We start from the raw sequence: 14,224 nt of genomic DNA on the forward strand, positions 1-14,224 counted from the left end.
TTTTTATTGCATACAAATTCAACTCTTTACATCTTTGCTTGTTTTGTCTTAACCACCAATCTGTACAGATAAAACAAACTGTGAAATAATGTTAATATTGCCAGCATAATTTAATTCAAAACGTGCAAAATAATAAAAAAAACCCAATTCGCTTTCGAGTAATCGAAAATTCGTTAATTAAATTTAAATTGTTAATTGCAAATTAAGTGCCTGTTATATTCAAGTGTTCGACGATAACGAAAACCAAGAAAAGTGTAATAAAAAACAATTCATTGTACAATGTTTGCCTTCGAATTTCCATAGTTACGGCACGACCTAGACTAGATAGAGCGCAAGCTATTGTTCCCTCAAATTATAAGCTCTCGCCCTCTCGAGACATCTCTATTCTCTTACCTTGAGGTTATTCAACCTTGTCCTATAAATTCATGAAAGGGATTCACGTAATTAAAGCCTGCTCTACGTAATATACTCGTATTAATTATGCTATATGCTTGCTGTAATTGCTATTTCAGAACAGACTTAATTATAATCGTAAGTACTCCAAACGTCAATGGCAGCAAATACAATTTTAACATTCGGGTATCTCATATAGACTTGATACCTAATAATGTGTGTTTTTGTCGTTTTGTTATGTTAATAGCTTTTAATACAAATTGGGTTTTTCTTCTGCAGTACGCGATGGGGACACCGTGAAGCATTACCGCATAAGGCAACTAGACGAGGGTGGGTTCTTCATAGCGCGACGCACCACCTTCCGCACACTGCAGGAGCTGGTCGAACACTACAGCAAGGATGCGGACGGCCTCTGTGTGTCACTCAACAAGCCTTGTGTACAGGTTAGTACCAGCAATAATCATACAATTTTTATATCTATACTTATGTTATAAAGTGGAAAGATTTGTATTTTTGTATGATCGATTTCAAAAATTCTTGCATCTTAAAAAAGCTACGTTATCACTTAGTAACAAAGGCTTGTTTTTTTTACAATTTTTAATTTCACGTGGACGAAGTCAAGAGCAACAGCTAGTTACATTTAAATTATAAAAGCATTCATTAGCTTCGAACAAAAGAATTGTGTATGTTGTTAGTTCGTTATTTTACAAAATACCGAAACGTTTACCAACATGATTCGGAAACTTGTATGAAATTGATCTTATCGTGAAAAAATTACAACAAATTAAGCAGTTAAACTCGATTTTAAATTGGCAATACGCGATTTCACTCGAGTGCCACGGACATTCATATGACCGGACAAACGTGACCTCGCTTTGTATAGCAACAACTGCAAATCTACTCATCCGATTGAAATATGTTTAAATTAACTGAAAATATAGTTTATAACATTTTTAATGTTAAGTTTTAGTTAGTTTAGTTTCAGAATGAATTTGTTTTGCTGAATTAGAAAGAAATCCCACGTAGAGTTTGTTTTCGTTACTATCATGTGCGTCTTAATTAGTTCCACTTACATCTGAGTTCGACAGTTAAATTCTGATGTGATAAAAATCTAATTGCTTGTCCCCATGTAGGCGCCGATCGTTATCTTTATATTGATTGAGTTGAATAATCGTGACTCTAAAAGACATTGAGTTAATCGAACGGCAACAATAGAGTCCTCACTGAACGGCCAAGGTCTTAATGGTTCCATCAAATCGTTATTAATTTCTCTTAAGTGCTGGTGAACTCTAATTATATGAAATCCAACGACTCCTTTATATCAATCTTGGATTTAATTTTTTCAATTGTTCGAGTATTACGCCGTCAAATCAGGGTCATATATAATTCGTGTTATTTATTGTTACGAATGCGAGGTGTTGCAAAATTCGATATCGGTTCGCTCGTAAATCTTTTATGGTTTTCGTCGAACAATACGACTGGATGCGTGAGAATTCGCACCGTAGAGGATTCGAGGAAAAACGGAAAGCTTTATGCAGACTGCATTGACCTAGAGTTATTAGTGTATTCAGTTAGTGTAGAGTAAATTTACCTAAGTTCTCTTCTTTATAAGATGTCACTGTCTTTATTTAACTCATTGTTTTGTTTGCCACACAATAAATAACTTTAATATTTCTCTTTTTCTTTAGTGAGACTTCGATAAATTGTTATAACAATGATAGAGTCAATACGACTTAGGGTCCTTCAAGAAGCGAGCCTACAATTTCATCAAAGGCCGGCAATGCATCTGTAGTTCCTCTGGTGTTACGGATGTCCAGACCACCTCTGTGTTGCCACCGCACGTTTGCCCCCTTCTCTTATAAAAAAAATCTTTAGTCATGTCCGTCATTTCCTTTGACGCAAAATCTTAAATAGTGAACAAATTTGTATAAAAAAATTGTTGCAATTTCAATTACTATTTAAAACATCGTTTTTTCTTATTTGATATGATATTTTACAATATTTCTATTGGTATTATGAAATAACTTTAATTATCTTATTATAATTGTCATTCCAGTAGGTGTAAGAATACGTAGTTGACTTAATTGCAAGTTTATAAAAATCATAAATAATGTATGAATTTAACGTTAAATTGAGTTTATCGGTAACGTTCCGTTTTTAAAATACACCGAGACGACTTATTAACACATGGAAATTCCTATGCGTTAATAATTACAAGAAAAAATTACCATCTAAGGAATTAAATTATATCTTTATGAATTATTTTATAATTACTGCCCGTTATACGTAATCTGATAAATGTATGCTCTGTTTGTTTATGACGGTCAATTTGTAAACACGTTCGGAATGGAGATCCGTGGAGGGAAAACGCGGATAATATTCATAACGTGTAATAAAGCTCTCGTGTATATTATATCAAGAAAGACCATTCCAGTTTCGCGGTCGAGCGCCCGCCGCCAAGGTCGAGATGACCCCGCTTTCGTTGTGCACAGGGCTGACAAAACAACTGTTTTAAAACAAAAAAAAAAGTATTGTTATGTATTCTTAATAACATGTAGGTCAACGTTGTCATTGTATAAAATCAGACAATCTTGGGTAATTCCACGAATGTAAATTTCAGTTGAAAGTGGAATTGCAGTTAACTTCGAAACATTTCTTTTTAAACTTATATATTTTTAATGCGTACATGTACCTCAAATAGTTACTGCTTTAAAATTGCACATCACACGACATGCATACAATCGGTATTCAAAAGTCACCTTCGTCTTGTCTTTAATTTGAATATTTCGAAAGAAGTGGCAACCCTTGTCACCAAGCAAATGACCATACGTCTTTTGTAAATCCATAATTCATCTCACTCTCGCGTCCTTCCACGGAATCGAAACGTAGTAATTTGACTGTGACCCAACTGCCCGAGGACATAAAATAACTAAATTATAGTACTCTTATGTCACACTCTCATATGGAATTATCTTTACGAAAACTGCAACAGTTTCCAAAGTAAAAATAGCCATCAGAATACACTACTGTAAATATATTTCTATCAACGTTGTACTTCACCAGTGGGTATAACAAAAGAGTTTATTTAAATTAACCAACAGTGAATATAAAATGAGGTCAATATAAAGTATGGTTTGTGTGGTAGACAAGTCACATGTGCATCGAAGCCTTCCGTAATATGATACTATGTAGGTTTGTAATCGTATCTGAACTCACAAAGGTTACCCAGTTATATGATTGTCAGATTGTCATTGTTTATCTGTTCTTATCTCACTCTAGGCCTTTATGGTCAGATCACTAGGGTTTCGTTTTTCAAATTGATATTTCATATTCTTAGGGCCTGTCCCACCAATGGCAGATAGAGGCTCAGATAGCTTAAAAACGACGTTACTGTCAGATAAGAGAACAAAATCCGATATTTCCATAATGTATTTTACACGTTGGATTGTTATGAGACAATTTACAATTTGGTGGGACAGGCCCTAATTTTGTTACTTGTGCCTACTTTATCATACTGTTACTTTTCCCCTTTTTTTAATTTACGATCTATATTGACCATACAATATACAGACATGATCGGATTGTTGAAGTCGCAGCCGTTTGTATGTATCATGTTACGTTATCAGAATAAGCCCCTCCAAGAAATGGCGCAGGTATTTCCGACTGTGGATCAATAGACACACTTGTGTAACCCACTACAATTCTAAACGATAACTATCAGTGGACACTGCATTAAAAAGTCCTTTGTGCATTGAACGTAACTAACATACGCTATGTTACTGTTATGTCAATATGGAAATTAAAATATCCTTCTCCAGTCAAGTCGCCGGATTTGAATTTGGCGTCTAGTATAACATTATCGAATTTTTGGAAGTCGTTGTGCCACTTTCACTCTATCTTAAAACTTGACGTAATTATTAGGTTTTTTATAGTCTGAGTGAGTGGGCTTCACAAATAAACAATCTTAAAAAGTATACGACAGTATTTTATTATGTCAGTTAAATTTTGTCTGTTAGCTATGTTTTTCTTTGAATGAAAAGTTTTAACAGTAATATGTAATGTTGTCATAACGTTAGATCACATCTCACAACGCAAACACATTCCTGATCTAATCATTATCCTTGTAGCGCTACCTTTGTCCTTATCACCCACGCTTGATGTCAACTCACATAACCCGTTATACTAATACCACTTACTAATGTACGTAAATACATAAAATATGTAATTACTTTCTTATTAGTGATTTCAGTTTAGTATTATGTCACGCCGAAAACCAATCTATAACTATACTAATATTATAACAGGGAAGATTTGTATTTTTGGATTTTTATATGTATTCGATTCACTGAAAAATGACGCCCGATTTTAAAAATTCTTTCACAGTTAGGAAGGTAATTTATCTGTGAGTAGGTAATATAGACCGTTTTTATTTATATTTTAATTCGACGCAGGCGAAGTTGCGAGCAACAGCTAGTCATTTATAAACGAATCGAAACTCTGCAATAAATTAAAATTTAAAAAAATCGTTCCCACGTATATTCATGATAAAAATGCACAAAAAGCAACGTAAAACTCATTGTATAAACCACAATATTTCATCTCATAAAATTATAATTGGTTTTTACAAAAAGTTTGGGATTTTTCCAATCGTCACAAGTAAATTACTCAATAAATGTATAATACAAACAATGCGATCATTTTGTAAAGCTACTTTAACGATGCCTTGACAAGGCCATTAAATCACAACAAGTACGGTTATCTTTCACTGACTCATATTTTACTATTTTTTTGTCACGTACACGAAATAAAAATGAATATTTAAACGAGTCACTTTACATATAAATATCTTAATGAATGCTATTGTTAACTCCTAAACTACAGCTTTACAATCAATACCATTTCTTTTCTAATGAACGTTTTGTTTTAAATTGTGTTTATTTTTACATTTGTGCTAACATTAAAAACTTGAATGATTGCAAATAAATAAACGCTATGTTTATTACGCATGTGCTCGTTTTAATTGTTTGCACGAGATCTAAAGATATTCTTCATTTGAATTGATTGCTTCGTGTTTATTATTTTATTTGTGTATTTTATTAGTATAAATTGTTGATTTCTTATTCTCATATTTAAAAGCGAGTTTACGAAACTAAATGACAAATAATATGTATTGTATTTTGTATTGTCTTCATAATATTTGATTGAAACTGCTATCCAAATTCACAATGTATATTATATAATTTACCATAAATACTATTATCCATAAGAGCAGGAGAAGCTTTCATGGTAACCAAACTTTAATGATTATATCAATTTTATTATAACTTGAAAAGCCAATTTCCCGTAACATATACCTGCGCCAGTACCAATTAAAAATTCGTTATGCGTCGAGATGTGACGGAGGTTCAAATTAACCAACGTGGAATGAATGACCTCTAGAGGTTGTTCAAAAATAACGAATCAAAACCAGTGTTGATGCGTTCCCGCATATGTCAGACAACTGCACAACTCGAGACTACGAAATAATAATAATCTGACGCCTTTGCAGATATTTTAAACGTATCTAACATACGTTACAAGCGTAAACTAAACATTTTTAAATGATTTGTTTAATCAACAACAAATTTACCCTAGCTAAAAAAGTATATAATTTAGCATTACTAGAGGGCTATTCAGCTCCGAAGGGTCAAAGTTCATTTTCCAATTGCTATCTTGCTTACCGAAACTTTGCTAGAATGAAACAACGAGTCAAATATTATTAATTTCGCCCACTTGTTTATACTTTCTTAATAGTGTAGTCTGAAAGTTCGCTTACTTGCACCGTTGATATAAACTGTGTACGTTACGGTTGATATATTGGCACACGATACTGTATCAAAATATTATGAACTTCACAAGAATGGGCGCAACATTGTTACTGTAACCTTTAGATGTTAAGATTTAGTCGTTTTATGGCTTTGAAATAGTAACGTGTAGGAATTTGAACATATTAAATCGTTTTTATTACGTATTATGTCATTTTTGAATTTTAGATTTTTTACAATACAAATAATCTTAGCTCATTTAAATTGAAACATCTTTACATTCATTTATTCACACGTAAGGAAAACAAAAGATCGCCTGAAACATTTTAAGGAAATGAAGTAAAATAATCAACATTACTAAATGTCCAGTATAACAATGGACAACAGTTCAATAGCCTTTACAAAAATATAAACCCGTTCATGCCACAGACTAGTTTCTTATCATTTATTCCGTCATGTAAAAAAAATGCATTCAAATTAACTCACTAATTACTTGTACGAATGATTGAAACGCGTCCTCGATGAAATAGAATTTATTTACGGTCGGTTTGAGCTCAGTAACCCCAGTTTGACATATTGTATAACAAATTGTTGGTTTGTGCAAGACTCCGGTGGACGATTACATCAACCGCTCGATTTACGATACGCTTTAACATGTTGGCGCTGTGCGATCGCGACGCCAATACTGTTTTATTACGAATTTGCATATAATTTGTGCGTTGCATAACATTCCGACACTAATTTGCATGTCGCCAGTATCTGTGACAATGTAGGCAATTCTCCGCCCTGGCTAGTCGGTGCGGCGCAGCCTACGTGGAGTGTTAACATTTAAACACATCATTTATAGTTTTTTTTTTTTTAATTAACGTATCAACCACAGACAGAAAAGTATCAGTTAAAGGGATTTAAAGATCACAAAACATCAATCTTATTTTCTAATTAAAAAATATGTCCATAAACTTTCATTGTCTAGGGAATGTTGTAACGCACTATAAAAAGCATTACGACCTAGATCTAACCAGAGCATGGTATCATTTGATATCAAGATAACGCTTTAGATCTCGTTAGTAAAATTGTCGATTACAAGTATATTATATTAAAAATCGATAACACAATTAATCGAACGTGGAATCGATAACGAGCATTCGTTAATCGGTGATCGCGACGCGTGACGGGCGTAGGCGCAGGCGCAGGTCGCGGTCGATGGCCAACCATTCCGACGGCGTCTTGTTACGCGTATAGAATAAAAAAATAAAACAATCACGTACAAAAACACTGACGTATGATAATGCTCGAGTTCGGCTAAGTGACGTCTTCCGGTAGGCAACAGGGGCAATGTAATGTAGTGCATGTGCATTAATTAAGACATAAATGCATCTTAAATGAAAAGAGTGTATGCTGTGTATATTTTTAATATATAGAATTTAAAATAAATAACATTTTTAAAAACCAAAAATTATACATGTTTATGATATTTTGGTCAGGAACTGAAGTTAGCGTTTCAACAAGAAATATTTTTTTTCTATTGTAAGATAAGTTTACTACATTGTCTATTTTTTTAAACAATTTTGAGAATGCATTTACTTTCAGTGACATGATTAATAGTAAAAACTTAATGATCGCGCAAAGAACAAAATCTTCAACAAAAACATTTCTCTACAACATTTACTTAATGTAAAATACGTAACAATGTAATAAGTTTGATAAAAGTCATCTCGCAAGCGGATGCTTTTTTAATTTACCGTCGTTTTCTAAGTGTTATCTACCGATTGATTCGTTCGCAAATCAAACAGAGAACAGACACGTCTCCGTCGTGTCTCCTTCGTACCTCTTACGCTAATAAATCAGACACGCCATTCCCGGAGTTCACTTTAACACATAATGATCAATTTAATGAGACAATGAGTCGCATAAATCATTACATAACTCTTCTCAAATTACTTTTCTATTGTAAGTAAGAGTAAAACGTGCCGTATTCAGAGGTAAATTACAATTAGTTTTTACAATCCATTGTTGTGGAAGCTCTTATTTTCCTTGCAAATTGCAACCGTTGCTAGATACTTGTTCTGAATAATTAGTAATTGTTATAGACTCATACTATCTCCGTCCTCGGATCTGTTTTGTGTTGCAAAGTAATTTAACTTGGACGAATGATGTCATTTTTACTGGTATACTAACGACACATTTACTGTAGTTCTTACACTCTTTGCCAAATTAACTTTCATTTTTTTGTATTTATAGATTCATATTTATATTACATTTTCTTAAGAATAAAAAATATTAACAAATGCGATCGTTACAAACCATTGTGATTCACCCAATTGTTTTCATTTAATTCTAGGTGGAGAAGCCTGTTACCGAAGGTCTTTCGCATAGAACACGCGACCAGTGGGAAATCGACCGATCCTCCCTCAAATTCGCCAGAAAACTCGGCCATGGCCAATTCGGCGAAGTGTGGGAGGGATTGTGGAACAATACAACGCCTGTGGCTATCAAGACATTGAAACCTGGTACAATGGACCCCAAGGATTTCCTCGCGGAAGCCCAGATAATGAAAAAACTACGACACAATAAATTGATCCAGCTGTACGCTGTGTGCACTCTAGAAGAGCCAATTTATATTATCACTGAACTCATGAAGAATGGTTCCTTGTTGGAGTACCTGCAAGGTGAGTGGTATTTAAATATGAAATCTTTTATACAAGTGTCGATGACCTTGAGTACACTTTGTTTTTATGTAGATCTTTAACGTGTTATTGTTTTCTTTTCTTTGTATGTTTATCGTTAAAGATAAACTAGGTAAAAATCTAGAGTTTTTGGTTATTTTTTTATATTAATCTTGTGATTTATTTTCTTCCTTATTTGGTTGTTTATCAATTTATATTGGTGCTTTGCACGCATGTCTCTTTTAAATCGCTGTATTTAAGTTTAAATGTGAAGTATAACAATACAAATAAAATTACACAAGTTACATATAACTTCTATTTACATTTGTAACCCTTATATAATACATGGCAGTAAACTTGGACATAAAACTAACCTGTACTTTACACGTAATGGAAAAATAAAGCTTACACAAACAGTTTCAAGAAATATTTTAGTAGCCTTCTTATTTTTATGGTGGTGTTATTGAATTGTGACACATTCTCGTGCATTTCATAACAGTGCAGTTAAACAAACATGCGACAAAGAGGAACTGCATTTCCGTGACATAAAAATGTTGTAAAGTGATTCATTTTATGTTAAGTCATTTTGTTGCTAATGTACCAATCGCATCTCCATACTATCGTACGTCAATAAGTTACCATTGTGTATTATATTTCCAATTGTATTATCCAGGCAAAGGCCGTGGTCTGAAGCTGCAGCAGCTGATAGACATGGCGGCGCAGATTGCTGCCGGCATGGCTTACCTCGAGTCTCAAAACTACATCCACCGTGACCTCGCAGCGAGGAATGTGCTCGTCGCCGATGCTAACATCGTTAAGATTGCTGACTTTGGACTCGCGAGACTCATCAAGGTAAGCGATCGAGTGAAATAGTTGCGGACGTTTATTTCCTACCCTATTTAACGCTCTCAATGTATTCAGATGGAAAATTTGACGTAGCAAATATTTGTGCTAAATAATATCTGTTATAAAGACAGTTTGCTGTCCGATATCGGATTTTAAGTAAAAAGCTAATTTATTTCTGTGTATAGTCAAATAGAGAAATGATTATACAAATGTGTTGAATCTCTGTTTCCATTACCAAAAAAAACTTGTATAGAAACATGTTTTGTTATTTCTATTTTTTAAGAAATAAGGAAAGGATGCATATAATTATAATTGTGACTATTACATTTTTTTTTACCAATTAACTCCTTTTCTGTGCAAAACCAGATTATGAATAACTAGCAATTAACTTTATTAAATCTCGGTAAATGAATCCTTTCTTAATTTTTAAATGTTGACCAAGTTTTTATTCAATACCTATTAGGTCAGGGACTACTTTGATAAATGTTTATTTCTTTGTACCATTATTTATTACTTACTACAGGATATGTGTTTTATTAATTTATCGAATAACGGTATATGTAGCGAATGTGACATAATGACCCCTGCCTACTTTTTCTAGTAATATGAAAAATTAACAAAGATATAACCGTAATTTTACTTGATACTGAAAATGTCAACTTTTGTGGTAACCAATTTGTGAAGTTAAACTATCGACCAAGTGTTTTTTGTTTTAAGAAAATGAGCGATAACAGTATGTTTGTATGTTTTTTATCCGTACAAAAAGTTGCTAATGTTCCAACTGAACGTACTGGAAATGAAATACTCATTAATCGTAACCGCTTTTCAATTCGATATTTATTATGTTTTTTATCATTAAGAAAGTGAATTGAAATCACTGCAAATAGACTCGACTTTCTCGACCCCTTGCAGCTTTTCTACACCTGAGTTTGTTACGAATTGATGGGTTACTTTTTTGTCGCAAGTTCTAAATATCATTACAATATTGTTCACGATTTAAATTACAAGGTTAAACGAAAAGGTCGTGTGTTGAATGCTTTTATTAAATCTTTCATACCACACTTACGTCTTTATCTTTTTTTTATCGCGGATAAACAATTTTCGAATTTTAATTTATAACATTTTTGTTAATTGGATCATTAGCAAATAGTAAATTTAAATGACCACATTCCTTTAGCAAAAATCACTTCATAATTCAATTTAGAAAACCAAAACATGTTTTATTACGAACACTTGAAAGCGACATGGCTTAACGTATTTATATAGAAGAAGCGGCAATGCTCGGCCATTTGGTTTTCGGTTCTTTTTGTTGCAAAGGTGTCATTCTAAAAAGTTTCTATGCTATATTAAGTACTAACTTTCGTCCGCAACTTTGTTCGCGTGGAATTAAAAAAAAAGAAAGTAGACTACATGTTCTTTCAGACGTTGTATCTATGCCAAATTTCATCCAGATCCGTTTAGCCTATAAACTCTTAACATCCATCGATTTAAACTTTCGCATTTCTAATATTAGCATGATTAAGTACAATTAATTATTACCATACAAGGTTTCGCCGGTGACTGTTCGCATGATATTAAAAAAAAAAAAAACTTTGTAGTCTATGTGCTTTTCCAGACTATGCTCTACATTTATGTCAAATTTTATCCAGATCCGTTTAGGCTACAAACTCTAACATCTATCCATCCATCCATCCATCTAAACTTTCGCATTTATAATATTAGTAAGATTTAACAAGGTAATGTTTTATAGGAGGATGAGTACGAGGCTCGCGTCGGGGCGCGCTTCCCCATCAAGTGGACGGCGCCCGAGGCGGCCAACTACAGCAAGTTCAGCATCAAGTCGGATGTGTGGTCCTTCGGCATCCTGCTCACTGAACTCGTCACGTATGGACGCATACCTTATCCAGGTAAATATTATGACTAAATGTTCCTCGCGACTTCGCCCGCGTTAAAATAAAAGATAAATAACATAGTTTTTGTTACTCATTGGTAACGTAGGTTTTTAATGGTGAAAGATTTTTTGATATTGGCACAGTAGTTTTTGAGTTATTTCAATTTACAAAAATATAAATCTCTCTTTGTAATGTTAGTATGTTTTGTTTATAATCCCGGCTTTTCATTGTGGATGAGTTTGTGACTCATTTTTGTAAAAAAACAGGATTTTCCTCGCTATCGTTCCAAGGGCCACTTCGATAATCATTCTATATTCATTTGTAATTAAAAATTATAATAACAATAATGTCAGTACCCTATTTATTTATATAATACTAGCTTTGGCCCGCGACTGCGTCCGCGTGGAATTAAGAACAAAAAAAGAATAGTTTATGTGTTCTTCCAGGCTATCGTCTACATCCAGACCAATTTTCATAGAAATCCGTCAAGCCGTTTGGGCTACAAACTCTAACAAACATCCATCCATCCATATATCTAAACTTTCTCATTTATAATTTTAGTATGACATGATTAGTATGATGATTTATAACAAATCAAGTAATATGTATTATATGTAATAATAAGAAATAAAGATATATGGAGATAATATGTCAGTACCTAAATCTACTATGAAATTCAGTTTATAAAACAAACATCAATGATATGAATTTAATATTTATAGTTAAAAATAGACGCAAATAGATTATGTAGTCGCGGGAAATCCGTATCAATACATGGTATGAATTATGTATAAATATATCGAAGGCTTATACAACTTTGGTTGGAGTGCAACGCACGATGTACTGCAACCTTATATAAGTAGACGATATCCCTTGACCACACTACCAAATGTCTATATCTGTATCCCTTTTGCGATAAAAACTATAACTTTTTTTTAATTCAATCTAGATACCTAATGTACATATTAATAAAATACCTCTAATCTATACTATTATAATAAAGCGTAAACACACACTTCTTTGTTGCCTAAGATGTCAGGAATTACAGCATATTTTTGAATAATTCTTTTTTTTTTTAATAAAAAGCTCTACACTTGTGTCACGCTTTAGGCTATATATTTTAACACCATTAAACTTAGGGTGTAAATATTTTGGATAAAAACCCTAATGTGGGAAAGAGACCGGTAGTTGCTGCCAACATCAAGGAAGCAAGGTTGTCATCATGTCATGTCATTTTGACATTTGTAATTGATAATTTGACAAATGTAAACAATAAAGTAAAACTTTCATAATTTCATGCGGATGAAGCCGCACGGGAAAAGCTAGTCTTAATTTAAACTACTGACTTTATTTCATAACTAGCTGTTGCCCCTTCGTCCACGCAATAATTAAATAAAAAAGTAGCCTATAATATGCCCGTCTATGTCATCCCTTTAGTGAAAGTCAGGTCGAAATCGGCCCAGCCGTTTCGAGATTGCCCGGAACAAACGCGGACAGACAGACAATTTTTTTTAAATGCGATTTTCGTTATCAGCAACGCATACACAACTTCCCGATATCGAGAATTTTTCTTTTGTTATTACAGACACTCCAATTTTATTATATGTATAGATAGATATGGATACGTCAATTTAGATGAATCATATTGCGGTGAGAGACATTTGAACCTTTAAACAAGTCTTGTAAGGAAAACCGCAAAATTGTTTTTTTATCATTTTCCTCTTCATTTAATTGATACTAGTTCCTGAAATTGTGTAGTATGTAAACTCGAATGAGGAAATTATTTATTTTGTAACTAAGGAAAACTACGCAAGATTACTGTCATTGATAAAGATTTTGTAATCTGTTTAATCTTATATATATTAAGCAACCTTTAAACATCATCAAAATACTTTTAGTACATACACAAATTACAAATGCTACAACTATACATTAAGACCGACGCACACTTTTGACTAAACTATCGCAAAACTGTTTAGTTTCGCTTTGATTCCTATAGGCTTATAAGGAAGTGTGCACACTACTCGATTTTTAGTTGTACAACCAATCAGTTGAATTGGCTGCGATAATCGACAATCGCACAACAATTGTATGCGTGCTTCTTTTATACAATAAGGTGGCAAACGTACAAGCGGCCGCCTGAATCCACCGAAATGGAACGCGATACGTTGCCTATCCTAATTGACAGAAGAGACGCACATAAAGATCACATTTCCCTTTCCTATGCGCCTTCTTCGCCGTCAAATCTACTTTTCCTTTCCATCCTTTTGATAAATGATGCTCTAGGCAAATGTCAATGTGACAATAGCGTGATGTAGTCTGTATGGTGATGTGTGTGTCGCTTGCAGGTATGACGAACGCGGAGGTGCTGCACCAAGTGGAGCACGGGTACCGCATGCCGTGTCCTCAGAACTGCCCCGCGGCGCTCTACGAGATCATGCTGGAATGCTGGCACAAGGACCCCCTCAAGCGGCCCACATTCGAAACGCTGCAGTGGAAGCTGGAGGACTTCTTCACCATGGACAACTCCGAGTACAAGGAGGCCTCCGCCTACTGAGCCCGGCCCTCCCTGCCGGCGCACCGACACGCGCACATGCACCACGTGAGTACAGCCGCCCTGCTA

General features: G+C 33.9%; 1 protein-coding gene across 2 annotated transcripts in view; it reads left to right on the forward strand.

Annotated features, from left to right (window-relative positions):
* LOC106102457 (tyrosine-protein kinase Src42A) overlaps positions 1-14,215 on the forward strand; it is a 58,377-nt gene extending 44,162 nt beyond the window's left edge. For both annotated transcript variants that reach the window (XM_013281945.1, XM_013281944.1), the window contains exons 3-7: positions 673-836; positions 8,539-8,866; positions 9,537-9,715; positions 11,460-11,616; positions 13,950-14,215. In XM_013281945.1, the coding sequence (XP_013137399.1) occupies positions 673-836; positions 8,539-8,866; positions 9,537-9,715; positions 11,460-11,616; positions 13,950-14,158 (1,037 nt within the window). In that variant the 3' untranslated portion in view covers positions 14,159-14,215. The remainder of the gene's footprint in view (positions 1-672; positions 837-8,538; positions 8,867-9,536; positions 9,716-11,459; positions 11,617-13,949) is intronic.
* The last annotated feature ends 9 nt before the right edge of the window (positions 14,216-14,224 follow it).

This window comes from Papilio polytes, unplaced genomic scaffold (genome assembly GCF_000836215.1).
Source record: "Papilio polytes unplaced genomic scaffold, Ppol_1.0 DF823923.1, whole genome shotgun sequence".
Classification (NCBI taxonomy): Eukaryota; Metazoa; Arthropoda; class Insecta; order Lepidoptera; family Papilionidae; genus Papilio; species Papilio polytes.